This window comes from Rhodamnia argentea, chromosome 1 (genome assembly GCF_020921035.1).
Source record: "Rhodamnia argentea isolate NSW1041297 chromosome 1, ASM2092103v1, whole genome shotgun sequence".
Classification (NCBI taxonomy): Eukaryota; Viridiplantae; Streptophyta; class Magnoliopsida; order Myrtales; family Myrtaceae; genus Rhodamnia; species Rhodamnia argentea.
In genome coordinates, this window is record NC_063150.1 from 8240289 (window position 1) to 8268172 (window position 27884).

General features: G+C 40.6%; 2 protein-coding genes across 4 annotated transcripts; both read left to right on the forward strand.

Annotated features, from left to right (window-relative positions):
• The first annotated feature begins 3576 nt into the window (after positions 1–3576).
• Positions 3577–10365, forward strand: LOC115756954 (ent-copalyl diphosphate synthase 1-like). The gene is made up of 14 exons (XM_030696953.2): positions 3577–3751; positions 4455–4541; positions 4731–4813; positions 5038–5344; positions 5476–5659; positions 5896–6110; positions 6638–6758; positions 7126–7238; positions 7343–7569; positions 7749–7864; positions 8022–8120; positions 8198–8449; positions 9007–9130; positions 9681–10365. The coding sequence occupies exons 1-14, from the start codon at positions 3631–3633 to the stop codon at positions 10083–10085; spliced, it is 2454 nt and encodes an 817-aa protein (XP_030552813.2). The 5' UTR covers positions 3577–3630; the 3' UTR covers positions 10086–10365.
• Positions 10366–21550: 11185 nt separating this feature from the next.
• LOC115756964 (F-box protein SKIP17-like) lies at positions 21551–27688 on the forward strand. Of its 3 annotated transcripts, none has more exons than XM_048284220.1 (13): positions 21551–21965; positions 22470–22645; positions 23242–23436; positions 23522–23632; positions 23938–24023; positions 24102–24223; positions 25442–25506; positions 25617–25689; positions 25765–25827; positions 25907–25971; positions 26060–26137; positions 26300–26637; positions 27263–27688. In XM_048284220.1, the coding sequence occupies exons 1-12, from the start codon at positions 21594–21596 to the stop codon at positions 26514–26516; spliced, it is 1623 nt and encodes a 540-aa protein (XP_048140177.1). In that variant the 5' UTR covers positions 21551–21593; the 3' UTR covers positions 26517–26637; positions 27263–27688. The 3 variants fall into 3 exon arrangements, with proteins under 3 accessions (XP_048140177.1, XP_048140181.1, XP_048140172.1); XM_048284224.1 differs by having other exon boundaries at positions 26300–26567; positions 27216–27688; XM_048284215.1 differs by having other exon boundaries at positions 26300–26567.
• The last annotated feature ends 196 nt before the right edge of the window (positions 27689–27884 follow it).

Consider the following 27884-nt stretch of genomic DNA (forward strand, 5'->3'; position numbering starts at 1 on the left):
GAAAACGATTTATGGTATTCGGGATCTCATTCGAAAAATGATTTCAATCTCATGAGTTTATTTTTTAAGCGAAAAATTTTGAAATTTTAATATTTTTAAAAAATTTATAACATTTTTATTTTTTATTCTTTTTCTTTTTCCTCCCACGGCCGGTGACCGGCCGCCGGGTGAACTCAAGCTCCCCAAATATGGTGGCTCGACCTAATGTAGCCAGTCACCGGCCGTACCTAAGGCTTGGCGACCGACGGAGGAAGAAGAAAAAGACAAAATCAAAAAGAAATAGCAAAATAAATTAAAAAAATATAATATAGAGTAAAATATCAAAAAAAAATTCGAGATAAGCAATTCCAGAAAGTGCTTTAACCTCTTTAGAATTAGGAATTCAATCTTTTAATTTTATGCATGAATTTTTTATTGATCGGAAAGTGTTTTCCATTGACTAAGTTATTTTCGGCAAATTAAACCGATGAAAGTCCGAAAATCAATTTCTGAAAAATATTTTCACTCAAACAAGCGTGTATTTAACTCTTTATACTTGTTCGACCAAAAAAAAAACTCTTTATACTTGTCATTTTCTGAACTCTAGCTGCTCGGTTACTTTTTTCAGGGCCCCAACTGTACAAAATAAAAGCCAAAAACAACATAAATCCTTGTAAAAGAAGAATGCAAATAACCTATAATAATCAAAATAATTTCACAGTGACACTATTTCCACTCCCTATATGACTAAATCCACTCTATTAATACTACAAGACAAAATAGCCATCAATCATTCAATTACAAAGTGATGGCCTAATTCCTTCTTTTTTTCTTTATTTTTTTTATTTCTATTTATGAACTAGTTGCCATAAGTAAGCATTTCGCCTTTTTTTTTTAGTGTATTCCTAAAATGTTTCATATACTCCGTATAAAAGCATTTAGTGTCCCATACCGCTGACACTTCGATGGGAATGCTTTTCAAAAACATCGGTCTCTTCTTTAATTAATCTTTCCTTAATCAGAGTAATCGGCACATACGAAAGCTCTAAAAATTAGAAAATCAAACAGAGCGGCCATACGAGCACAAGTGCATGGAATACAAAACATTCAATGGCGGGCACGCCTAATAAAAAGGGTATGGTCTTTTATGATTTCACTAACCGGATACACACATCTCAAACAACATACTTACCAAATATTGATTTCATTTATATATCTTTCAATTAGTTCTTTACAAGAATTCAAATGACTAAGGAAGGATTTTCAAAGGAAGGTAATTTACTCTGAATCCACCAACGTCATCCCCGTCCATGATCTTCACTTCCCATAATATTTTTCCTTGTCGATTTGCTCATTTGAAAAATGGTTAATCAATAGGAGTAAGTCGAAGCTCCTCTGCAAGTAGGATTCCTATGCCAAATGACTAAACCAACTATAGAGTCGCAGAATTGCAATCAAAGTCACTACGATAGAATCCAAGGTGTTCAAAGGATAGAATATCCGAATCAAATCAGAATCCAATGATAGAATCAATCAGAATCCAAGGATAAACAAAATAAAAAATATCACGATTCGAGATCTTTCGAACCAGAATCTAAGATGCACAAGAATAGAATTTCAGAACCTCAAAATATCCAAATCAAGGCTGTCACAACCACAACATATCGGCAAACGATGCTCACAATAACAAAATCATAGTCAATATAGTAACACGAACTAGGAATATACTTGTCTCGATTATTTGAAAAAACAACGAATGAACGATCGGACGGACGAGAAGACAAACGGACAACGGATTAGGTCAGCCACGGCTAGGGTGATCGCGGCCGAGACGACGATGATCAGCCAAGGCGGTGCGCGATCGGCACGGCAAACGACGGCTAAGGCGGTTGGGTGGCCTACGGACAGCTAGGGCGGCCGACGGTCTTAGAGGATTCCGCAAGCAGAGTGACGACGTTTTGACGATCGTTCTGACGAATAAATTGATCATACCAATATATACATACAAAAGAAAACCAGATAAGACTGGATTTGATGGTATTATGCACAACAAAAGTGAAAAATTGTAAACATATCATTATGCTAAAAAATTGTCTATGTTCAATAAATTATAGGTTCTAATTGACATTTATTCATATAGTTGACCAGCAATGTACAAAAAAACAATGTCTCTGAAAGTTCTTGGGAGAAGAACTCCAAAAGTGTCAAAAGTTATGTATGGCGTTTACTTTAATACCAAAAGTTTCCACCGAATCATTTAAGTGCCAAATCGGAAAAAAAAATCACTTAAGTGCCTTAGGCGAGAGATTCCAGCCAAAATTAATACGTGATATTTATAATTAAATTTTAATAAGATATGGTATTTTTTTTAAATTCAATCCACTTGGATTTTTAAAGTTAAAATAAATTAAGATAAATCAAATATATATTAATGAGATAAAAAATAAATTATTTTAAAAATAAAAATTTTATTTAGAATAAATTTAAAAAAGCTAAAAAAAGAGAGCTAACGGTGGAAACTAGGAGGCTAGGGCTATGCTACCATCGCCGGCAATGGCAAGAGGCCTCACCGAGCTCTCGCCCGCACCGACAATGGTGGGGCACCGCTACGTGGGTTGTGCAAGCCATCGCCATTTGGTGTCCACTGTTATCCTTTTTTTTTTAGCTTATTTTCAAATTTATGTTAAATAAGATTTGTATTAAATTTTATTTTAAATTTAGAGCTTATTTTTTAAGGAATTTTTAGCTTATTTATTTTTTTAATCTAATTAAGTTGTATTTTTTTTTTTATTGTTGATTGGACCTCTAGTAAGCCACGTCGGCTCGAGATAGTAGCAAAAAAAAGCCATGTCGGATTTTCGACCAAACAGGTAAGAGTTGGCACTTAAATGATCGTTCTTCAAAAAATTTGGTATTTAAGTAATCTGAGGGAAATTTTTTTGGTACCAAAGTTAGCGTCGTATACAATTTTTGGCACTCCTGGTATTCTTCTCTCAAAATTTCTCTTTTCGACAAAAATTAATTTTTATGGAAGTAAAATCCAACAATCTAAAGAACATAGTGCCTTTTAACATACATGGGAATTTTGCCTTTTCGGTGATAGAAAAAATTTAAAAAAAAAAAGAAACAAGGAAAGTAAATAAATTTGGAGTCGCCCACTTCAAATTGCAATTGAATGGTTGGAGAAAATTTTATCTTTTCGACAAAAATTGAGTGAATCTAAACAGAGAATTTGAGAAGTTGATAGTGCTATGGTAAAACGGTACAATAGCAAAAAAATATATGGTAATCATGATGGAACTAATATCTAATCTTCTGTCTGACATTCTACCGTTATACTGCCATTCTGTTATGTTAACGGGATCTTTTAATCAAATAAGGGTGGAAATATGGCTGCTGTAATATCGATGTGGGGAGGAAAAGGACGGGAGAGCCCCTTGGGAAGGGAGGGAGGATCACGATACCGTTCAGGCCATGGAGGGAATCTATGGGGAAGCCGTTTCTGTCCTCATCCTCCCGTCTCTCCCCCTATTTAAACCCCTCCCTCGACCCCTTCCTCCTTTTCATACCTTCCCGTTCCATTCCATCAAAAAAACCACCACAAGCACTCGCCACCAACAGCACCAACCATAACCACAACGTCGCCATCGCATGAACATGTCCTCCCATCGATTCCTCTCTCTCTCCACGCCCTCTCCTCCGGCAGCATGTCGCTCTCCCGCCTATCTCTCGCGAGACCGATGGTCCACCGCCAGGCTTTCCCGTCTTCCGGGTGAGTCAGTCATCGGCGTTCTCTCTCTCTTCTTCGTCTTCTTCTTCTTCTTGTGTGTGAGGAGCTAAATTGTGTGAAGTTGTCCATGTGTTGAGCCATGCATGCATCTGACGAGCCAACCCTTGCTGATCAACATTGGTTTTTCACTTTCCCTTCTGCAAAAGAGAAGGCATCTTTGCCCATCAACTCTCCTCCTAGAGAGAGAGAGAGACTGTGCATGAGCCAGACGTATTTCTGGGTATATTTGCGAGAGGTTAGATCTTGCGGGAAACAGAGAGTGAGGTTAGGTAATAGTTTCAGACTGCCCCTCTTCGTCTCCGGTTCTTTCCTGCTTTCAGCACTTGCCGTCAACTTTTTACCTTTTTAACACTTCATGTCAAGCTCCCTCTTTTCTTTCCACTCCTCCTAGGCTCATGCTTTATTTTTTTCGTTAATTAGACGGTTGTCCTCCACTCTGGCAACTGCTTTTACTTTTTTTCTCTAGGAAAAAGAGGGTAAGACTTTCATAATATTTATTTGCAGAACATATATAGTCTGTCCTTGTCGAAACGGGCCTCTGCTTTCCTACCCTCTTTGTCGATCCTCTTGAACACTCGTGTTTGGCTTATACAGAAGCTGTAAATAAGTACAAACGAAAGACGAAATGGACAACACAGCACCACTAGTAAGCACTAATCCATCGAAAGCTAGAGAACATTTGCAGGTGTTCGGCCTTCCGGGGATGACGACAAGCGACTTCGCTACGATATCCGCCCCAGATGCAGCGCCATATCCAAACCTCTCTCCGAAGGTACCATCATCACATCATCATCATCCCCTACCCACGATTATGCTTTTTGACCTAATTAATTAATGATGCCGGTATGTTATGGTATAAAGAAACTGAAAATTTAGATGAAGACATCTGTAATTAAAAAAAAAAAAAAGCATAGACTTTGTGGGACCCTTTTGGGGGTTGACGTGGGACTATCGTGCGCAGAATATGACGTGCTGCAAAATGGTCTGCCAATCATCAAGTGGCGAGAGATTGTGGAAGATGACTTAGGAGTCGAAGGCTTTAAGGTAAATGCTTTGTTTCATTGTTTCTCTTTGCCATCGTCCACAGCTGCAAAAAACTTTCAGCTCGACTGTACACTTTCCTTTTTTTTTTGGTCGGAAGCTCGACTGTATACTTGGCCGGTCATTTATGACATAACTATTGAGTGACATCTTTTTCTCAATTTTTATTCGTATGTCATGTCATCATGTCACGTGATGTGTTTCACCTGATCTTTCTTGTCGCGAAGGTTGCTTATCCATCGAGTGAGATCGAGGATCGTGTGGAAGCAACCAAGTCGATGTTGTGGTCGATGAGCGACGGGGAGATAAGTGTATCACCCTATGACACGGCTTGGGTTGCTCTCGTACAGGACATCAACGGGAGTGGTAAGCCTCAGTTCCCAGAAGCTTTACAGTGGATCGCGGACAATCAGCTTCCGGACGGTTCTTGGGGCGAAGGTCTCATCTTCTCTCCCCATGATCGAATCATCAACACTTTGGGTTGTGTCGTAGCTCTAAAGTACTGGAAGATCCATCTTGACAAATGCGAACGAGGTTTGTGTAACTATATTTTGTTCTTGGCAATTCTTTCACATCTTGAATTGCCACAAATAAATGTTTTTCTTTTTCTCATCTTGGGATACATATTAAGTTTCAATTTTTTTTTTTTTTGGTGATTTCAAAAGGAATGCAATTCTACAAAGACAACATATCTAAACTTGGAGAGGAGAACTCCGAGCACATGCCTATTGGGTTCGAAGTTGCTTTTCCTTCGCTCATCGAGACTGCCCGGAAATTAGAGATCGAGATATGCGACGACTCTCCCGTCTTGCAAGAGATATATGCGAAGAGGAATTTGAAGCTCAGCAAGTAAGGAATTTAACACAAAATATATGGAGCTCAAAATCTTCTACAAATGATAGTTGTGTCTTGCTTTTCTCACACTTCATTATGGTAGACAATGTATGAAAAAGTGAGGGCACTTTATCTAATAAAGAAATCACTATTCCCCACAAAGCACAAAGGCCCATTTTGATCTAGCTTTGGTACATGTTGGGGGTAATGATAGTTTTTTTTTTTGGTGTGATACCCAAAAAAAAAAAAAGGATACCAAAGGACATAATGCACCAAGTGCCCACAACTCTACTCCATAGCTTGGAGGGAATGGAGGGCTTGAATTGGGAAAAGCTTTTGAAATTGCAGAGCGCAGATGGGTCATTCTTGTTCTCTCCCTCCTCCACTGCATTTGCACTCATGCAAACCAAGGATGCCAATTGCTTGAATTATTTAAGCAGAGCAGTCCAAAGATTCAATGGAGGAGGTAAGCAACTTTTTCTAATTAGTAGGAGTCAAAATTTGGATTTCCACCCTTTTTCTTTTGTTATTATTTTTTTGATTCCCCGCCTCTATATCAATCAGGATACTTAAATAGTGAATCATGCATTTATCTAATTATTATCGATAGTTGACACTTGGTCGGGAGATGATTATACTAAGGTGATTGATCGATATTAATTAAAAGAGAAGCTCAAGTATGCATAACCGTGTGACAGTATAACGGTCAAATCTCAGCCACAATGTTACGACTGGAAAAAAATATATATATAGAAGTGAATGCTAGGCACACCTTTGATCTTTTGACTGACATTTCACTGTTGTATTGTTACACAATCATGCTATATACATAATGTTAAAATATCACTTGATGCATGTGATCTACAAGTAGTAGAAGCACTTGATTAGCACTTTCAAGTTGCCGGATATCATGGAGTTGTCAATTTTTTTTTTATGGAGTTGAAAACTTTAAAAAGTGATTTTTTTTTCTTTTTTGTTCCAAATTTTGTTTAGTTCCGAACGTGTATCCGGTTGACTTGTTCGAACATCTGTGGACCGTTGACCGTTTGCAGCGACTCGGAGTCTCTAGGTACTTCGAGGAAGAGATCAAAGAATGCATGAGCTACGTTTCCAGGTATTTAGGAAAAAAAAAAAACTAAACGAACGTGATTTTCTTTTATCCTGCCGGATATATTGTTTCAGTATGCAATCTACTTAAACGCAGGAGACTCGACTTATTTACTTGAACTGTAAATTGAAAATTAGAAGGTGTTAAGTATTCTAGACATGGCTGAAGGTAACAAACAAATGCTGAGTTTAGTTAAAGAGTTCTTGTTACACTTCCAAATAACCATGCTGAGAAAAATCAGGCTTGGTCAAAGCTTGGTTGAGCTTTGGAGCTAAGCATCGAGCCGCGAATTCTCCAGTTAATTTTATCGGATTCAGATAGCTAATTTGCGAACTGAAACTCTGTTCAATCTATATGATGAATATTGGATCAGATATTGGAGTGACAAAGGGATCTGCTGGGCAAGGAATTCTGTGATCAGTGATATTGACGACACTGCCATGGGATTCAGGCTCTTGAGACTCCATGGCCATGAAGTGTCTGCCGGTACGTGACAGCTCCTTCTTGGTTTCTTTCCTTTTCTTTCTCGATTTTCTTGATTCGATACTGGGCGGAAGTAATTACACTTATACTGCATCGGGTGTCATCAGATGTGTTTCAGAGATTTAAGAGAGGGAATGAGTTCTTGAGCTTCGAGAGGCAATCGACAGAGGCGGTCACCGGGATGTTCAATCTCTACAGGGCCTCTCAGTTGATGTTTCCAGGAGAGAAGATCCTCGAAGACGCGAATAGACATGCGGTGGAGTTTTTGAGACGGAAACAAGAAGCCAACGAGCTACTCGATAAGTGGGTCATAGCCAAGGACTTACCCGGCGAGGTGTGCACACTACTCTTTGGACTTTGTTAGGGTATCGCTCTACCGTGCTCGGTTCAGTTTTCGGGATTCTATCTCCCTTATTTTAGCATGCAATTACTATCTGTTACATAAATCCGATTCTTGAGATACTAGAAGTACTATTGTCAGGAAAATAAGTAGATGGAATTTTTCTCTTAAAGGTCGGGTATGCTCTGGATGTTCCATGGTACGCGAGCTTACCTCGCGTCGAGACGAGATTTTACATAGACCAGTATGGCGGCGAAAGCGACATTTGGATTGGCAAAAGTCTCTACAGGTTCTTCTCTCTTCCTCTCTTTCGTTTAATCTCCCTTTTTGTGGTCCTTATTAGTTCTAATTTTCGTTCCTTTTTTTAGAAGAAATATACAAAGAACAAGGAATGGTCAAATTCTAATCAACTGCTAAACTTTCAATCTTCCTGTATGTAATGGCAGGATGGGGTACGTGAACAACAATGTCTATCTCGAGCTCGCAAAGCTGGATTACAACCATTGCCAAGCTTTGCACCTCTCGGAATGGGACAATTTTCAGAGGTGATTTCACCATAATCAAAGGGTGCGAAACATATAGTTATTGAAAATTTGCCAATGCAAATCTGCAATTTTTGCAGGTGGTATTGCGAGAGCAAACTCGTGGACTTTGGGACAAGCGGGAAGACTCTTCTTTACTCTTATTTCATGGCGGCGGCAAGCATTTACGAACCGGAACGGGCGAGAGAGCGGCTTGCGTGGGCCAAAACAAGCGTGTTGGTGGACGGAATTGCCTCCTACTTTGAGGGCGAGGGGAACTCTCGCAAGCAAAGAAGAGCCTTTGTTCGCGAGTTCCAGCAATTCTCCAAGAAACAGAAGCACATAAACGGGAGGTAAGAGCGCTTGGACTGTTTCTTGTTTCTCTTTTCTGGTTTAACAGAAGAGTAGCCCTAAAGCCGGCACGAGCGCGCGATTCGTGTTTGCCGACGCAGATACCATGAGCCAAAGCTAATTCAGAACCAGAAGCCATGGCCCAAAGAATAGTTACTTGTAGGTTTTTCAGATATCAGTTGGGTACATGTATGGTCAACATGACCTCAACCTGCATAGTGAAATTCCTAGGAAGAAATCAGCAAGTGGACATGGCAGGGTTCGCAGAAAAGTAAGTTTAGGTTGTCGTTTTGTCGTCTTTTCTCTCTCTCTCTCCCCGAAGAACAGAGACCACATTCCTCGTCCTTCTCAAATCCAAAGTAACTTTGTAGCTTTTCGTTCTCTTTTGTTTGGCCTGTTTCATCTGAAAAATACAAGTACAACCTGTAAAGGCAAAAGCAAACAGGAGCTAATATGTCTCGGATTAGGAGTCTACCTGTTGTCTTTGTTTGGTCAGGAAGTTTTTTTGATTATTTCTGTTCTTGAGATGGCTTCCCTAACGGGGAGAAAATCGTTGCAGGAGCTCCGTTCCCAACAAGGGAGGACACGGGCTCATTGCAGCTCTGCTTGGAACCCTAGACCAGCTCTCCTTGGAAGTCTTGGTGGCTCGCGGTGAAGACATTGGCCATCCTCTACGTACTGCGGTATGACCTATAATCCCCTAAATAAATTATAACCATGATTCTTACAATGTAAACCCATATTATGATATTTCCTTAGAAAAATAAAAACCGTGATCTTTCACTCTAATTAATATCATTTGCTTCGATTTGGAAGAGCTAGAGTTGACGCCGTATAGACACGACGAATTGGCCCTAACAAATTTGACGCAAGGTGGAAGTTTCCGAACGATTATAGTTGAGCGACGATGTTATCGTTTAATTATAATTTCAAATCTCGATGAGCTAATTTAAAGTCTTCACAACATGCACAAAATGAAATCAATTTCGATTTTTGAAGATATAGAGAACGGTAAGTCATAATTGGTGCGGATATAGTACAAAATCATAGATGAAATGAATTGCCGCAAAATATATTTCCGAAGGCCATATTTGAAGTTAGAACAACGGCTTGTCTTTTGAATCTAATCCACGTAGATGGATCACGAAATGTATGAGTCAATTTATATTCACTATTTAACCAAAATCCTAATCCCTGTCTTTTTTTGGGTGGATGTTCATAACAATCATGTAGTGGGAAAAGTGGCTGGTGGCATATGAAGAGGAAGGAGATAAGTACAAAGGAGTGGTTGAACTCCTCGTGCAGATGACCACCCTTGGTGCCGGCGACGACAGCTCTCTCTCGGACGACCTCTCTTCCCATCCTCAGTACCGCCGCCTATGCGATTTTGCCGACACGATCTGCCGTTGCTTGGCTCGCTGCCATACCCAAGAGGTCTGCGAGGAAGAGAGCATCCATACGGAAACGGCCATGCAAGAGCTGGTGCAGCTGGTGCTCCAGGATCCGACGCCCGGGCTCAACAGAGGCGTGAAGGAAGCCTTCTTCGCGGTCACCCGAAGCTTCTACTACACCGCCCACTGCGATCCCGGGACGATAAACTCCCACATTGCCAAAGTGCTCTTCGAGACAGTAAACTAGGATTCAGCAACGCAAAATGAACGAGGGATTAGGTAATGTGGATGTATAGCTCCCATCTGCACTTGGTTAGCCACTTAGGGAAAAAAAGAAGCAAAACGGTATGGACGAAACAAGGAAAGCCAAAGAAAAGAAAGCAAGCCTGTAGAAAGACAATGCTTCACATTTCAGAAGCAGAGGGGAAATATATAAGTAACTAAATGGGATGATTCTCAATGCTTCATTTGGTACATTCGAAAGTAATACTACGTGCATGTGTAGTTTCATTCCTTGTGCCATGGCAAGATGACCTAGTGAAAGCAAGTGAGTAACATGGAGAACAATTATAATATGAGAAATTTGAGTTGGGCCACTAGCCTCGCAATTTACACCATTTAAGCTTTTTTTCTTTTTTTGGCAAGAATTCGGTTTAAGCTTTTAAATGACGGTAACTTCGTTGCAAAACATATTGTATGAGAAATGTTATTGTTTCTAAGTCTTTGCACTCATCTATTTTATTCATGAGGTCATAAGAGCAACGTTAATACCTTTTCTTTTTCCAAAAACATAAGAAAAGGGTTTCGCCCACATGGAAGATTTTGCCTTGCTATCAAAAGGGGAAAAGTACACTAGAAGTGCCACAACTTGTGTATGGCGTTCACTTGAGTGCCATAACTTTCAAAACGTTCACTTAAGTGCCATAACTTTCAAAAATCGTTCACTTGAGTGCTACGCCGGAGCAAAATCGTTCACTTGAGTGCTACAAGAACTTTTCCGGCGTGCCACGTCAGCTTTCCAGCATGCCACGTCATTTTTCCGGCGTCTACAGTAACTTTTCCAGCGTGCTACAATAACTTTTCTGGTATCTACAGTAACTTTTCCGGTTGCCACGTCAGCTTTTCCGGCTGCCACATCAACATGGCACTCAAGTGAATGATTTTTAAAAGTTATGGCACTTAAGTGAATGTTTTGAAAGTTATGGCACTCAAGTGAACGCCGTACAAAAGTTATGGCACTTCTAATGTACTTTTCCCCTATCAAAAGGAAAAAGAGAGAGGAGGAAATGCATGATTAAAGTTTAGGTTCGTGTATATGCATTCTAGGTGGAACTGGAAGTATAACACTTAGCATACTTTACATGTTGGCAACATAGCCAAAATTGATCAGCGAATGATAGGATTGAGATCTTTCAAATTCTTAATTTTTCAATTTGAACCCTTCGTAGTTCATGTGTTATCACTTCAAAGAGAAAATTAATTAGTTAATTAAATATGTCGGAGGCAGGCGAATCATTTGCATTTTGATTCGATGTGTGATAGCATCCACATCTATCATTTCATAGGGTATTACGATACATGGGAGATCGGGGTCTGAATCAAGGCTTGGGACGCAATTGTTTGATACCGTCGGGATTAGGCGCACAAACACAACAAAATAAAAACTAAAAGCGAAAAAGAGAAATCAAGCGACAAGATTTATCTCATCCACCCTTAAACTAAGGTTATATCCAGCAAAGGATTATACCACGATTAGCACCTCACAACTCTCTGTTACAACTCTCAATTACAAGAGAAATATAATATACAAAACAGTAACTATTTATGAGCCCAAACTATCAGCAAAATACGAGTTCAAACTATAAAAGCCCTCCGACTTTTCGGGATGAACCGCACCCGAATCGACACAATATTGTGACCCCAACTTCATCAAGTTCGGAAAACGGTAATGACATCGTCCTATTCATGCTTTAAACCAAGAACAGGGTGGCCACAAAACAAAGATGTTTTGTAGACGCACTTACCACTCACCACATAAGATCTCATCTGCAAGCAAGATACGGGAACAAGAATGAAGCTTTGGGTTTCGCAGCTCTGGTTTGAGTGGACGATGTGAAGGAGAAGACAGGAGGAGTTGTTTTCTTCAAGAGAATGGCAGACAGACAGCTCCTGGTCGCACGTGACGGAGTTGGGGTTTCTCTCTGAAGAGTTAAAAAAGTGGAGATTCCCCAAGATCTCACCCTCATCTTTTTGATCATTTGTGATGTTCTCGACTTCTGATGGGCTCAGGATTCTTGTCCCTCGTCGAGCCATGATTTCTAGGAAGAATAACCGCGAATGATTTATAAGATTGGAATATTAAATAGCATCACGATCACCCATTATAACTCGGCATTTAAATAAGTGCAGCATATCCAACATCTCATAATGATCTGTCACATTACTTAAAAGTTTAAACTCATCTATCTGACGGCACATTGAAATGAAGTGGTTTAGACACGCTAATTTTCGACTGGTGCAACCATTTAAATAGAATGGATTAGACAAAATGGGAGCAGCGATTTTGGAATCGAAGGGGGAATTCCAACGGGAATTAGGAATTGTACCCCTCTATTTGGCCACACGCTGGGAAAAGATTGAATTTCCATTCATAACGTGCTTTTGTTGAGATGGGTGAGTGACTAGAGATTAGGGCAGTTAACGCAATCCTCATTGACGTATAACTCGTTGGCTTAAATAGATTAATGAGCTCGGACTTGGGCTCTCTTTTGATAATCTCACAGGTGGAGGTATCGAGCTTCCGTTACACGTGACAACATGCGGTACTAGAGCTTCTAACGCGTGTTAAAGCAAGCGGCATTTTAGCTTTTGGTTGAATGATGGGCTCCGAATGTTGATTGGCATTTGGTGAAAATATCACATTCGAGTTGGGATACGTTGACGCAGAATGACGTCTGGATTAAGAGGGAGCGTGCTTAAGATCAGAGCTCACGCGGGAGGAAGAGATTATTGAGATGTGCGTGGATCGTGATTTTTAATATTTTTCCAAGATGAAAGGCAGGACTAATTGCATATGTTGATATGCTCATGAGCTCTCATTTGAGAAGCTTTTAGCCAATGATGGCGTTTGGTGAAAATATCATATTCTAGTTGGGATACATCATAAACTAAGCAAATGAGAAAAATTAAATTGAAAATTACTTTTATAGTGCAACAATAAGCACATAGTGGTCCAACGTTTTCAACGATGGAAAAAAAAAACACGACATGGCACGAATCCGCGAATTCTAAATATATGAATAAATTTCTAGTCATAACCAGCTGAAAGAACTATATTGACAAATTATTAAAAGGAATAAGATTAAATTAGCTAAATTAAAAGATTTAAAATCGAATTAACATCCATACAACAATTTAATGTTAATTTTGGTCATTTTCCCATCTAATTTGTATCTTGCTTTGAAAAGGCCGCATCATTTTTATTTATTGTTATAGGAAATCTAATCCAAAAGCTTAACTTATAAAGTGGAGAAAGGATAGCATGCACAAAAATAATTACGGTAATTTTGATAAATCCCAATGATTATGAGACCGACTTAACCTACTATGAGATCCGAACAAATAATTAAAAGTTACTATGGGATCCACTCATTCAAGAATTTGTGACCCACAAAATATTGTTATTTAGTCTAGCAACGCCCCTGCATAAATTTACCAATCACCCTAAAAAAAAAAAGGAGGGAACTCATGTGCGGATTCGACGGAGGAACATATTCCAATTGGTGGGTGGGAGAGTCAAGCAGACAGGCAAAGGTACAACAAAGTGCAAGAGGGGATGGAGAGTTCATCATCAAAGTCATTTGCTGAAGAGCGAAAAGGAAGAAAAGAATTCAAGAAGAAGGAAGGAAGGAAGGAAGAAAGAAGAGTGCAACAGGGCGTTGGAGGGTAACCCATTGAAGTAAAAAAAAAAGGCTCCTTCTGAAACTCTCGAAAGACCAACCATCCCAGCAAAATTGCTCGTGGGAGCTGATGGTCTGACCATTTCTGGGGGAGTGAAGGAACGGGGGCCACGCGAGATCGTGGATTCACCGTCACCCTTTTGCAGGTGCAAGCGGCGAACATGCAGATGAGAGAGAGAGGAAGAGAGAGAGAGAGAAGGGAAAGAGACAGCCACGATTCCCCTAAAAAAGAGGAGGGAAAGCGATTCCGTGGACTGAAACAGTCATCATTCCCAGTCCCACGAGCAAACCACTCACCTCCTTCCTTATCTCCAGCTTGAGTCTGGTGATCTTGTGCCATAATATGTGGCGAGCATGCGCTGAAACTCTCTCTCTCTCTCTCTCTCCCTCTCCCTCTCTCCAAGATACTGTGGATTGTGGTCTTATTCAACGACCTCGGCACTTGTCATTGCTCCTTTCAAAGCAAAAACAACAAAACAACAAACATTACCATTGGACTTGCTGCCCTCAAGCGAGCGAGCCAGATCTTGAAATTTTGTCGCGTTGTGCTGTCGCACGGCCTGTCACGTGGCCACCACGCGCCGCTGTGGCCAAGCTTCGTGCTCCTCTCACCCGCCGGAAGCCTTTGCGTGCGTATCACTGACGTCATCAACTCACCAACGTCGACCCAAGCGGTCCGGTCACCGCCGCATGAACGACCACGTTAACTTGTTGTCGAATAGCCTGTCATGCCGGCGGCGGCCACCGCTGTAGTGTAGCCTACCCACGTTAGACTCGAATGTGCATTTGCCGCGTCAGTTTATTGTATGGTAGCGACGTCAGAAATTGCGCCAGGCTGCTAACAGTAACCTATCACGTCACTAGACCAAACCGGTTCACGTAGACTACTTCACCAGTTCTCTACCATATGTTTACCATTTTTCTAGTAACGTCTACACTATGAAGCATCCACCTGGGCAAATTTTTTTTTTTTCAGAATGTTTTATCCAATAGTCTATTAGACTAATTTCTTTTGATTTTCATATCTCTCGGGATTGTAAGTTATTTTCATTGGTTGCACATATTCTCGGGATTCTAGTCGATAGTAATTGGTATTATAACATTCTATACATGTATATTGTATTTACACTTCATTATGAATCCAATACACAGGTATTATGTCATTCTTTATTGAGAAATGTTTTTTTGACAGTACCGTCGGGGACGGTACAATCTCAACCATAGATCCACATACCATCACAGTGTGTTACTCATTAATTGAGACAGCGTGTGATCAGAAATAACTAACATTACTATCAGCTTCCTTCTTTATTCGGCATCTTCTTATCTAACCCAATTTTTTTTTAAAATATAAAGCAATATATGGTTGCTCGGCTGGCAAGATATCAAGAAACCATCGCCAAATTCAATCTATCTTTGACAAGGAAGTTGGAAATTTCTTGAATGAACTGTTACCCTAGTTACAAAAATTTATTGCATTGGCCCATTCACCCACAAATGCTGTGGCCTCAATTCTCTCAGTTCAAGAAATGAGACGTCGGATTGGTAAGTCCATTGGGCCTTCTGAATTCCAAAATCTTTTGCAAGCCTCCTCACGTTGAGTCTCACCCCCACGAACCAGCCGAGTTTCGTTTTGAATGAGTTCAGTCCGCGTCCTCGGCCCCCCGAGGACAGCGGTGAAGATGAAGGAGGAAGGAAAACGAAAAAAAAAAGGAAGAAAAAAAAATCTTGAGAAATGATAAATGTGTTGGCTTGGGTTTAAGTTTGGAAATTTTAGTGTCATAAATAATAAGTTTTGGGTAAATGTATCCTACGGGGTATAAGTTTGAGGTAAATAAGTCACACGAGAACAAATTTCAGGTTTTCAGTGTCATAAAAAAATGAAAAAATTTTAAATAAGGGTATGAATTGTTCAAATCAGGGGTGTGCAACCGGACCGGGTTTACTCGAAACCCGGATTGGACCACCTGAAAAATAGGGCCGGGAATGGGTTCTTGTTCAAACCGGTCCGAAAATTGGTTTCACTTTTTGAGAATCGGTTGAAATCGGTGTGGTTCCCAATTTTAGGTGGAGACCCACCCACGCCGATTTTAGAACCGATTTTTAGCTACTCTTTTAAAAAAAGAAACCCTAGCCTCACTTACCAGCCTTGCCTTCCCTCCTCTGTTTCATGTTTCCCATCTCGTCGTGCTCTCTCTCTCTCTCTCTCTCTCTCTCTCTCTCTCTCTCTCTCTCTCTCTCTCTCTCTCTCATCTACTCGCCTCTCATTGTCGCCATAATTGGCGCCGCAAAGATGCAACACAGTTCATCATTGCCTTTTGTCTCATTGTTGCTAGACTAGCCACTATAGACCTCTCTTTTGCATCTCACCGACACCGACCTAGCTATCCAAAGCGAGGTGAGTTCATCGATACTTATATTATTTTTATGAAAAAAAATAAAATCAGAAAAAGAAACAAAAGAAAAACAGGTTCTCGGCTAGACCACGGAATCAAATCGAAAAATAGGGTCGATTCGAAAACAAATTCCAAGACAAACAAGATCGGTTCTAGGTTCCAAAAATTGGAAACCGATTATAACAGGGTCGGTTTCAAGATCTAGGTCTGGACTCTACTAACTAGGCACATGCTCACCCTTAGTTCAAATTGTCGTAAAGAAAGGCTTGGCCAAAGAGTATTTTTATCTTTTACTCTTTTTTTTTTCCTTTTTTGTATTTTTTGTATTTTTTTCTTTTTCTTTTTTCTCTTTTTCTTTTTCCCCTTCCCTCCCCTCCCTTTCCCCGGCCATCGCTCGCCTCTGGCTCGGGCTCGGGCGAGGGCGGCCCTCGCCTGAGCCGGTGTCGGACAATGCTTGCTCGGGGCCGGTGTCAATCGAGGGTCGCCCTCACCTGGGTGGTGCCAGGGCGGGCGAGGGTGACCCTCACCCGACGAAGAGAGATTCTAGCGGCGATCTTGAAGGAGATGAACGCAAAGTAATCCGAGTTGGGACAAGAGGGGAGTGGGTTCGGTGAGGCCGAGCTTGCAAGACTGTATTGTCTTGATCCCCGTCTTGTTGGAACGCACAAGCCTAATGTGCTTCCTTAACCCCAACAAAGCAAGAACCTCCTCTTGAGCTTTTTCGTGGGGTTTTGATAATTTCCCTGGGTGTGCTCGCGAATTTGGCGGTTTTTGTTTGATCCCATGAACGTGATGAGATTAAATGATGCGAGCGACGATAATCTTTATCAGCTGATGAGAAAATATCACTTCGCTACGTTCTTTCTGATTCACGGGTTAGCAGTAATTTCTGTGGCAGTGCTCTTCTGATTCACACATGCTTTCGTCAGCCTGCTGCATTGGTTATTCATGTCGTTTTTGTCTGTTGAGCAACACGTTTCGATTGTAGGTACAAACTTTTTTGATTAAAAATTGGTAAAAATCATGCAAAACTCGCGTTTGGTATTGACCATTTGGGAGCTAATTTTGATCATGACTATGATTCTACTTGAACACTGGTTTTCTGCTCGAAGATCCTCCTTTTCCAGCGCTCGCGTCGCTTTCTCGAGCCTTCTGGGTACCTTCGTCATCGACGAACCCTCCCTCCATTACGGTTGGCTCCTTGTCGCGACTCCTTCTCCTACCGTCCCTACGCGGCCCCCCGCTGGCTCAGCATTCAGCAAAGCTAGAATCCTCCTCTCGTAGTCCTGCCTCCAATGCCCGTCGCGGTTCCATTGATGGATGAACTTTTCTACCTAATTAGCAACCAAAAATGGATTAAAACACGTTGGAATGGCAATTTGCAGCAGCAATACATGATGCAGAGAGAGAGAGAGAGAGAGAGAGAGATGAACGAACCTCTTGAGTATACAAATTGTGAAGTGCTTCAATGTCTTTCTTCTCGGCGAGTTCTCTTGCAGCTTTCCATGAGCGAAATGCCTTGGTTGTACCAGGCATTCTGGAAGTCAATCAAAAGCAAAAAGCCGTAAGTAACGAGCGAGAGAGAGGAGGGGAAAAAGAAAAAGAGAAAAAAGAAAAGGAAACAGGAAAAATAGAAAAAAAGTAAGAGACGAAAATGCTCATCGGCCAAACCCTTCTTTGAGATAATTTGAGTATTTCAGGCCCTTATTTAAAATAAAGTGACCCTTATTTGAGAAAATGATGGCAATTTAAGCCTTTATTTGGAATTTTCTCTAAAAGAAAAATTGAGGTAAATGTGTCACATTATATATAATTTGAGTTTTTTTAGTGGCTTTTACCTAATTTTAAGGGATAATTCCAAATTAGGGAGTATCCTCATATTTTTAGATAAGGTATGAAGTGAACCTTATTTCGAATAAGAGGCTGAGACTATGTTGGTCTCAGAAAAGGGCGTGCCTCATCGGCTAGTGAAGGGCATTTTCGTCCTTTGCTTTTTTTGTTTCCAAACTTTTCCATAAAAAAAAGACAAACTCAAAAGAGGAATAAAAGGCTAAACCAAAAAAAAGAAAAAACCACACAAAAATTGAAAAAAATACAAGTTGGACGGTGACCCCTTTGCCTGTGGCCACCGCTTCATCGCCGATGGGGCGTGGCAAGGGCCGCAACCCTCGCCCTAAGTCCGGCCGAGCCCCGACCCTCGCTAAGGTGCCGAGGTATTGGCCACACCGCCAGCCATGGCCAACGCCCCACCGGCGGTGGGGCGGCAATCATAAGGGGGAAGACTCCCTTGCCTGTATTTTTATCTTGTTTAAAAAATTTTAGTTTTCTTAATTTTTAATTTAATTTAATTAAGAGTTAGGTTAAAATTGTCTTTGAATGAAAATGTTATTGATTGGTACGAATATTCAGCCGGTCAATGAGGTCAGAAATCTTTATTTAAAATAAAGAGGGTCATTTTAGATTTTATTTGAGAAAACGAGTACAGTGACATTTGAAATTTTCCCTAAATTCAATAGTAAAAGCTGATTACGTCCGTAGTCTCTTGTAACACTCACTCAGCTTCACAAGCCAAAGGGGCCAAAAAACAGGAACAAGTTTCGAGTGTGCTTCCATGTGAATCTCGAGAGAGGTCACCGCCTGGTATGACTTTTCTTGAAGGTCTCGCGCTGCCCTGCCACTGTCCCGTACCCCGCGTTTAATCTCCTGCAAGCGCAACCACCCTTCACTTTCTTCTTCATTCTCCGGAAAAGTTCAAGAAAATTCTTGCCTAAACTAACCCGGGTTATTTTCAGCATCGAACGAGACAAATTCTTCTCATTTTGATAAGGAGGATTGGAAGACGCGAAGAAGATGGAGATTGGACTAGTCGGTCTCCTGAGAGCGGCGTGGATTGCCGCGTCCTTGCCTTTTCCGAGACTCGGTCGGCTTCACGAGGCCGTGATGGGGTTCGCCTAGATGGGCAAAGTTCATGCGAGTCCTCTTCGTATGTGAGTAATTATATCGCTTCATGTTGTTTCCTTGGTGTTTCCTTTCTTTCTTTTTTGCCCTTAGGTTGTCTGTTTGGAATGCACGGTTTTAGTGGGAGTTCAGTTCAACTGTTCAAGTACATGACGTGTGTTCTTGCTTGAGTTGTGCTGGGAAGCTACTTTCGGTCAGACTTGGATTCATTCGTCCTAGACGTAGTGCCCAGACAAAACCATGGCAAAAAGGGGAAGCGGTTGAAGAGAGGATTTTTTTTCGCGGAAATAAACGCAATAGGTTTAGGATTTTTAGAACTGAATTGACAAAAGTACAATAAATTTAAGATTTTTTTTTTATAATTTTCCTTATATATTCGACCCCCGGTGCTCTGCAGGTTGATTTGTCCGGTGGTTCCGGTCCAAGTTTTTTTTTTATCAATTCCATGTCTTGTTTCTCCAAAAGTTCTCCTCTCAACCTCTTTGATGTTTTTGGGATGACCCCAACATCCCTTTGAATGCTTCCCCTTAGGAAAGATCTAAGGTACCGTCTTCCTATGCTTTTTTAACATATCCTAAATGTCCACTGTTGCCACACGCGTAGTAACACTTTTGCTTTAGAAATCTACTTTTCCGAGTAGAAGTTGATTTTTCTACTTCTGAAGAGAAGTAATTTTGGCATATTTACATGTATCAATTATTGAGAATTAAGCGAGATACCAATAGAGCGCCGTTCGAGGTAAAAAAAAATCCACACCCTGTTTTAGATTTCCCAGCATTCGTCTGTCGGGAAACTAATGGACCAATGATATGATGATGAGATATTGATCTCGGTTTCCTCTAGAATCGAGTCATCCGGACACGAGACCGGCTAGAACACAATGGTGTTGGTCGTTGTAATTGCTGCAAACGGATTAAAGACATAAAGAATGAGGGAATGATAAGAAAAGTGATAAATCTAATGCAATATGATCAATTCAGTCATAAATCTTTTTTTAACAATTGAGTCCTAAACTTTTTGCATTTATACTAATTTAGTGCATTCGACCAATTTTGGTTGCGTGGCGTTGATGTGCCAATTTTTTTATAAAAATTTTCAAAATTTTATATTTTCATATTTTTCTTTTCTTTCTTTTATCTTGTTCTCCTTCTTTCTCTCGTTGGTCACCGAGCGACCACCCGGAGGCGAGGTCGTGGTCGGCCGGCGAAAGTTAGCTAGGCAGATTGAATTGGCATAAATACAAAAATTTTACGATTCAATTGGCACAAAAAAAAAAGTAGGACTAAATTGGTATAATTGCAATACGTTGAGGATTTTTTTGGTAATTTTTTTTGAAGCATCACTTCTAAAAAAATTCAATACATTCCTTTTCATGAAGGGAGAGTGCAAAAGTGAGTTTCTTCTGTGCTGGTAAAAAAGGAAAAGGGAATAATACATGATAGACATTTTTTTTTCTTAAAAGTGAAGTTTTTCTAATTCATTTATTGTGTGTGAATATATCGTTTGTGATTTATGCAACAAAGATTGGAGCAATCCTAATGCCGATGCTGCGAGCTATAAGCCCACGGAAACCAAATCTGCTGGGCCACGCCGGATAGCTTCCAAGGTTACGGCGGTGTCTATGTCCGGCACTCCGTTCTCGTCCGGCACGCTCACGCATGTTCCCACAACTAACATATGGTAAAATCAATTTCAAACTTTACTAAAACCTTTGTAGCACATAGCATCCCGAGAAATATTTTGCAATTTATAATTTACTTTTCCCCTTACAGAGGCAACGCGGAGAGATTCTAGTCAATGAAATATTATTTACGACCTGTCCCGCTCATGGACCATGCATAAGATGCCCTTTCCTATGGGACTACTATTTGACAATTATTTTTCGTTACTTCCTTTGTAGGATAATAATTACTTGTGGATCGCTCGAAACAATTAATTAATGAAAATATTTTTATTATCGATAATAATTTATATTTAAATACTTTCGTGAACAATGAAAATATTAATTATTTATTTACTTATAAAGTGGATCGTTTTTAAGAAAATATTTATTTACGAAAAGAAGTAGTTCCTAAAAAATTCATTAAATTTTTCTTGAACTGAAATTAGGTATAAGTGAATTTAAAAAGTTTTTAGGGTCTAATTAGGAGAGCATCATACATACGTATAAACGCAAGAGCAGCACGTCCCGCCTCTATTCTCTTTCGGCTAAAATCCAAAATCACATTATTCCGCAGACATGGGGAGTAAATCCGCTAAACTCACCCGTCCACACCGCCTTCTCCCTTCTCACCCGCGCCGTCATTGGCCCACGTGTCGCTCCAGCCTCTCGTCCGTACCTTCCCCCAATCAAATCGATCTCCCCGAAAAACCCCCCCAAAGAAAACTCTCGCTCCCTTTCACACACACACACACACACACATATCCTCCACTCCACCCACTATGGATACCGTGCTCTTCCACAGCGCCACCGCACCGTCGCCATCATCCATGGCCAACAAGCGACCCTGCCCGTCGTCGTCGCCGCCGCCCCCTCCGCCGGCGTCGTCCTCGTCTTCGTCTTTCAACCAAATCGACCACCTGTTCGACGCCTTCCTCTCGCTCGCCGACTCCTCCTCCCGCTCTCACTCCATCGACCTCTCCTTCGACAGGCTCCTCGACTCGACAGCCTCCGATCGGGAGCAGGCCCTGCTCATCGACCGGGCTCTGCGGCTGGGCTCCTCCATCACCGAGGCCGCCAGGCGCTCCGCGAGGAAGCGCGCCACCAAGCACAATTCCGTCGCCTGGGCTCTCCCTCCAGATCTCACAATTAAGGTTTCGTCTCTTACCATCCTTGGCTCGTTCCGGAGGTTTCTAGGTTTGTGAATTGCAATGTCTTGGTTTGTGATTTTTTGCGCTGCGGAGTGGTGGCGAAGGCATTTGCGGTTGAATCGTTTGAGTTCGTTTCATTTGCGTGTGGATGGATCCCTTGGGTGGTGGATCAGTTTACGAATGGAGTTTGATTTCGGTTTTTGTCTGCGAGCTCGAGGAATTGTATGTTGCCTCGGTGATGATACGATTATCTACTCACGTCCTAGCTATCTGGTTGTTGCAAATGTTGCTGGCTGATTCTGATTGTGCCTTTAAAAGGCCTTTATTGGACAATATGTACTCAACCGGATCACTTCGATTGATAGTAGAATAAAATATTTATTTCTTCTTCGATTATCAATAAATATGATGTCTTTTGGCATTTCACGCTGTTGGCCTTTGTTGAAATGGTTTTGCAATATTTCCTTCCTCGGGTACTTATATGTTTTTATTTACGAGGGAATTCAGGTTTTCTCCATGCTTGATTCACAAAGCCTATGCTACGCTGCAGCAACTTGTTCGCTGTTTAACAAGTGCGCGATGGATCCTTTATGCTATACCAATATTGACTTGACAACAGTTGTCCCGAAGGTTAATAATGCTGTTGTGTCTACAATGATTCAAAGAGCTGGAAGATCCCTTCAGTAAGGAATCGTAGTGAAATTCTTTCATTTCAAGTCCTTCTTTGCCAGTTTTTCCTCTGCATCAATAACTGACCTGCTACTGATGAACTTGCACTGAATAGGCTTTGTCGTGCAGTTGTACACGACCGGTTGTATTGGTTGGACTGAATTTGGTTCTCTAAGGATGCTTTGTGATGTAATTAAATGTGCCTGAGGGTGAGAGATAAGTAGTGTCTACACATGCTACTTCTCTTCCTTTGCATCACACTTTATAAGGGGACATCTCCCCTTCTGCTCTTCTAGACCATATGAAACTAAAGCAGTGAGAAACTGGAGGGCTTTTTTGACCCACTGTACTCTATGCCACTTAATTTGATTGATCTGAAAAAATGTCATTGCCTTTATTTCCCTTTGGGTTCTATTTGTAGGTTGTGTGGTGTGTATAATAGATTTCTCTCGATAGTTTTTGTGATGTGACTTTTATATTTATTGGTGAATTCTTCGTCTGCTCTGCAGGAAATCTTGTCTAATGTTTTAAATGAAGGTACTCTTTTTTGCATAATGGGATTACTTGTTCTCCATCTAAATTTGCTTTATTTTCCCTTTAAATCTTTGAGGTCGTTGAAGCTTGGTATAGTCCCAGGCCCAACCATATCACCTGGATCTTCTCAACCATTGGTCTATACAATAAGGAGTTCCGTTGATGTCTCCAACTTTTCATGGAATGATAAGAAGACCAGACAAGGGAAAGAGTCGCCCATCTTGACCAGGACATGCTTAAGCCCTTTAAGTGCTGATGGAAGTGCTGCTGGGTATGTCGTATACTATGATTTCTTTGAACTTGTGCTGCTCACGCTGCAATTTCCTCCTAATTTTTGCCTTTAACGTTTCCTCAAGGATATTGTTGAGGAGATTGCACTTGTACAATATTGAAAGAATGGATAGTGCATCACTTTGTATGGCTTTATCAGTATGCCCGTCTCTAATTGATCTGGAAATCGTTGGCCTGTAAGTTCTTTTTCATTTAATGTTTCATTTCCAGAAGTTGTTCTGCATGATGCTGACAAAAACATCCTCTTTTTTGGACCTGTCTTTTTTACATTTACATATCCACTAGCATATCATGTTTTCTTTCTTCTCTTTGATTTCTAAGTCGAACAAAAATTGCTAGCATGCAAGACAAGCTATTCCTTCTATAGCCCTACCCAAGTTTGTTCATGACAACCTTGTAAAATTATTCTCAGTTACTTATTAGGTAAGCATTCTTGTAACCCATTATCATGTGTTCTAACATTGCATTCTTCAAATTACAGACATGTTGAATTGAGACAATTCTTGACTTCCGTGGGCTTAAATTGTCACTTGATAGAGCGTTTGTTCTTTGAATCTTCAAAAACAGGTGAGAGTTCTTTGACACTAACAAAATTCTCATGTCATACTTTTGCTGATATAGTCGTTACTTTTCTCTTTCCATCAGGTAGAGATGACAGTTTGAAATCACCAACTTGTGTTGATCTAGTCAACAATTGTCCTCATTTGACTTCATTGTCGCTAAGAGGGTTTAAGCTCCACGATTGCAAAGTTAGAACACTTGTTAAGGTACATATTTTTGCCTTGCTTAGTCTGAAGCTAAATTTATCTCTTTTCAATTTGTTAGACTATTTTGTTGGACTTTTGTAGTCGATGGAGTAAATTCCCTCCCCCTATCGGGCCGGTCTTATTTCTGCTCTAATTATATGGCCATGAACTCTATTTACTGCTAGGCTGCATTTGATCCGGGTTTACATCCAGATGGGAGATATTGTCATCTTATTTGGTGTTTGGGGACATCCTCCGAACCAAATGCATCTGGATATATCCAGTTATAATGCCTGATAAGAAATCTGGGAAAGGGGTTGGATAGACGCAGATTGCAATTAATAAAAAATAAGAAAAGAACTTAACAAGAAGAAAACAACAAGCTATTGCTTGCTTTCAAGTGGCACTCCCTAACTGACATGTCTCAATCTCCGTGGTTTGCCATCACCCCTGCAATTCCTCAACCTCTTTCTCTGGCTTCCTTCGCCGCCCTCAATCCCTCTTATTTTCATAGCACTGGACTACCGTGACAAAATGCTGGTGGTCACTGTCATCAATCACGGCCATGGTGGCGGCGGCAGCCACAATGCCTAGATCTAGGGTTTTTCCTTTTCTGGTTTTAATTGAATTGGATTTTCTAATTTTCATTTTTTTTTAATTTAATTGGGTTTTCAGTTTTTATTTCAATCTATCTTAAAGTGTGCCAAACATGATAGGGTTTGATATGTCTACATTTACCATCAGGGGGATTTTTTATACAATTCTGGTCCTGACGACCAAATGCAGTGTATGGAACAAGATTTTCATTAATTGAAGGCATGTGTATAGTTGATGGTTGTTGTATTATGTGATCATTGGTGATTGGAGACCAGCGTTTCGATAGAAATTTACTTTGGTTATTCCTAGAAAAAACCAAAGAGCCGCACTTTTTACTAGTAAGATAAGCATTTGAAGAGGGACACCGATGTACTCACTATAAGCCACTTTTGGCTCTTAAAAGCTATCTGGGACTGACTGCAGAGAATTTCTATCAGCAGCTCTTTTATGCCATATTCTCTTTCATCTAAGGTTGCCTCTATGAGTCATAGGTGGTGGGATGATATAAATCTCTTCACTTGGGATTGGTTGGATGTTTGAGTTTAATAGTCCCTTCTAAGGAGATATTAGGCCTAGTAAGATGATTCTGATTGAGTCATTTCTGTCAATTACGAAAAGCACTCTTCTTGGTATCTCTCACAGGGATTTCGAAAGCTACGATATGTTGACTTTTCAACATCCTACTCAATCACTGGAAATTTTCTGAGGTCAGCTAATCTCTCCCTCCCTGAACAGCGCGTCATAAGATTAATTTTCTGTTTATGGGTCGACGTCCTGTGGATTTTCCTCAAATAGGTATGTTGTTTTCAATTTTTAGAAATCTTGGCAGCACTTCAATGGGAACATTACTGGAATTCCTGATTTTACGGGACTGTATGCATCTCAAAGAGGTGAGAAAAAGAGTAGCCCCATTATGTCACCTCTCTCTCCACTTGCCACCTTCTCTAATACAAGATTATCTGCAGACGGAGGTTGCTCGGTTTTTTACCGCTGTTCTTGCTGGAGATTTCAAGTGTCTAAGACACGTTGTGGGTACCGTGGACCTTCTATTTGTCTTATCATTATTTTGTGATTTTGCAATATAGCCTGAAATTATTCCTGCTGCAGGACATATCCAATAAGGAAGGATTAGCTTCTGAAGGTGACTGGTATAACAGAAGTTACTGCTCAAGGTATGCCTAAAATTAATTAGATTCATCATGTTGGAATGGCTGCAAGTTTCCCACTCTAACATTACATTGTTGGTACTTTTCTTGTCAGTGTCATCCCATTCAAACAGGTAGTGGAAGAAAGGCCGGATATTTGTTTGCTAGCAGATTTTCCATCAGAGGGGGGAAGGTTTGTCTGAAAATGTTCTTTTCCATGTAGTTATCGATTTAGGATTTTGCTCTATGACCGTTGTGCTTGATACCTACCTTCAGATTTAAATTATTGCATGCATTCTTTGGAACGTGAATCTCAATCTCCTCTTTGCCCCATGGATTTATGTTGTTTTTGCAGTTTTAGCGAGATGGAACAAATTATTGATAGTGACCTCAATAGTGAGATTGGCCTGCCATTGCATCATAATGGTCATGCATCAGATAGTTCTGTCTTTATAAGTTCATCTGAAAGCAGCTACAATAGTGATCAAGGCAGTGGTAATGAGGATAGCCGTGATTCCAGCTACGTAATCTACGAGGAAAGTTCAGATGAGCTGGACTACTTTCCAATCTAGGAAATGCCTTAAGCAAAGGAAAGTTTGGAGATTGTGCCTTAAAACAAAATGGTGCGTGCTCCACTGTCATTTATATCACCTAGTACCGAGACTCTGAATTTTTTGCTTCATTTAAACTCAGGTTCTGTTTGCTATGATGTTCTTTCTTTCCCAATCAGAATTTAACTGCTTGCAATATACAGTAAATTCCTATCTATTTTTTCCTTATATCTACTTTCAGGCTCCGTTTGTTTCTCAAAAAATGAATTGGAAAATATTTTCCTAAAAATGATCGCTTGTTTTACTTATGAACTGAGTTAACAAAAAATAAATGGAGCCTCAGAAGGGCCCATGCTTCGTTTTCTCTTCTTTGTAATTTGGACCCATAGATTCTCTCATTCCTGCCCCTTGATCTGAACCTCTAGGCTTTTGCCTAGTGGTAGGGCGCATTTATTCTGATAGAAGGGTTACTTATAAACTATGGGAAGAAAAGTGTGAGTTTCCACTGAAGCGAATTTTGATATGTCGTGCCCAAAGGTTTGCCTGAAGCTAGTGGCTAGGAGACCCCGTCTGATAAATTCAATGCACTTTACAGTATGTGAGGAATGTCTCATGGTTATTCTGCGTTACTGTTATAGTACGGTTATTCTGCTGCACTGTTAGAAAAGGCGTTAGTGTGGGATTTGCAACAGTGGCAGTTCTTTTACGATATTTTTGCAAAATCTAACTGATGCAGTATTTCCTCTTTGTTCTCTTCCTTTTGTCAGTTCTGCAACAAGCTCTTTATCTAGCTATCCGAATCAATGGCACCGCCCTAGTCAAGTTTTAACCGCCAAGGGCTGTGGATTTGAAGGAACGCCGAAAACCCCAGGTTCGTGTATGCCTGTTGCCTGAACTCCGAAAGTTTCATCATGGATAAATGCCTAAAGGCCAGAACATAATTAGCAACATCTTCCCTTGTCCCTCTCTCCCCGGTGCAAAATTGTCATCCACTTTTATCGGATGGATGACTCATGACTGATGCTTTGATTTTTTCCTTCTCTAAATTTCTTTCTTGTTCATGGCGCTTTTAATTTCTGCTATTTCAGTTCTGTAATGGTTGTGGATAATCTAGGTGTTGTCAACCGTCTTATAATTGCAATTCGACCACTCTATTCAATGATTAGTTTGCTTCTTGAGATATGGAGCAGCTGTGAAGTCAATGTCCGCTTTGCTCTAACAAATTTAACTATTTCCTCTAGGATATGATTCTAAAGTCACCCCGGAAACTTCAGTAAGGCTTGTTTATGGCAATCGTTTTTTTTTTTTCTTTCAATTTCGTCACTGAGGCTTCAATTCTGGAAGTATGGAAAAGCTTGGGACACGATCTTTATGAAAATGACTTTATCG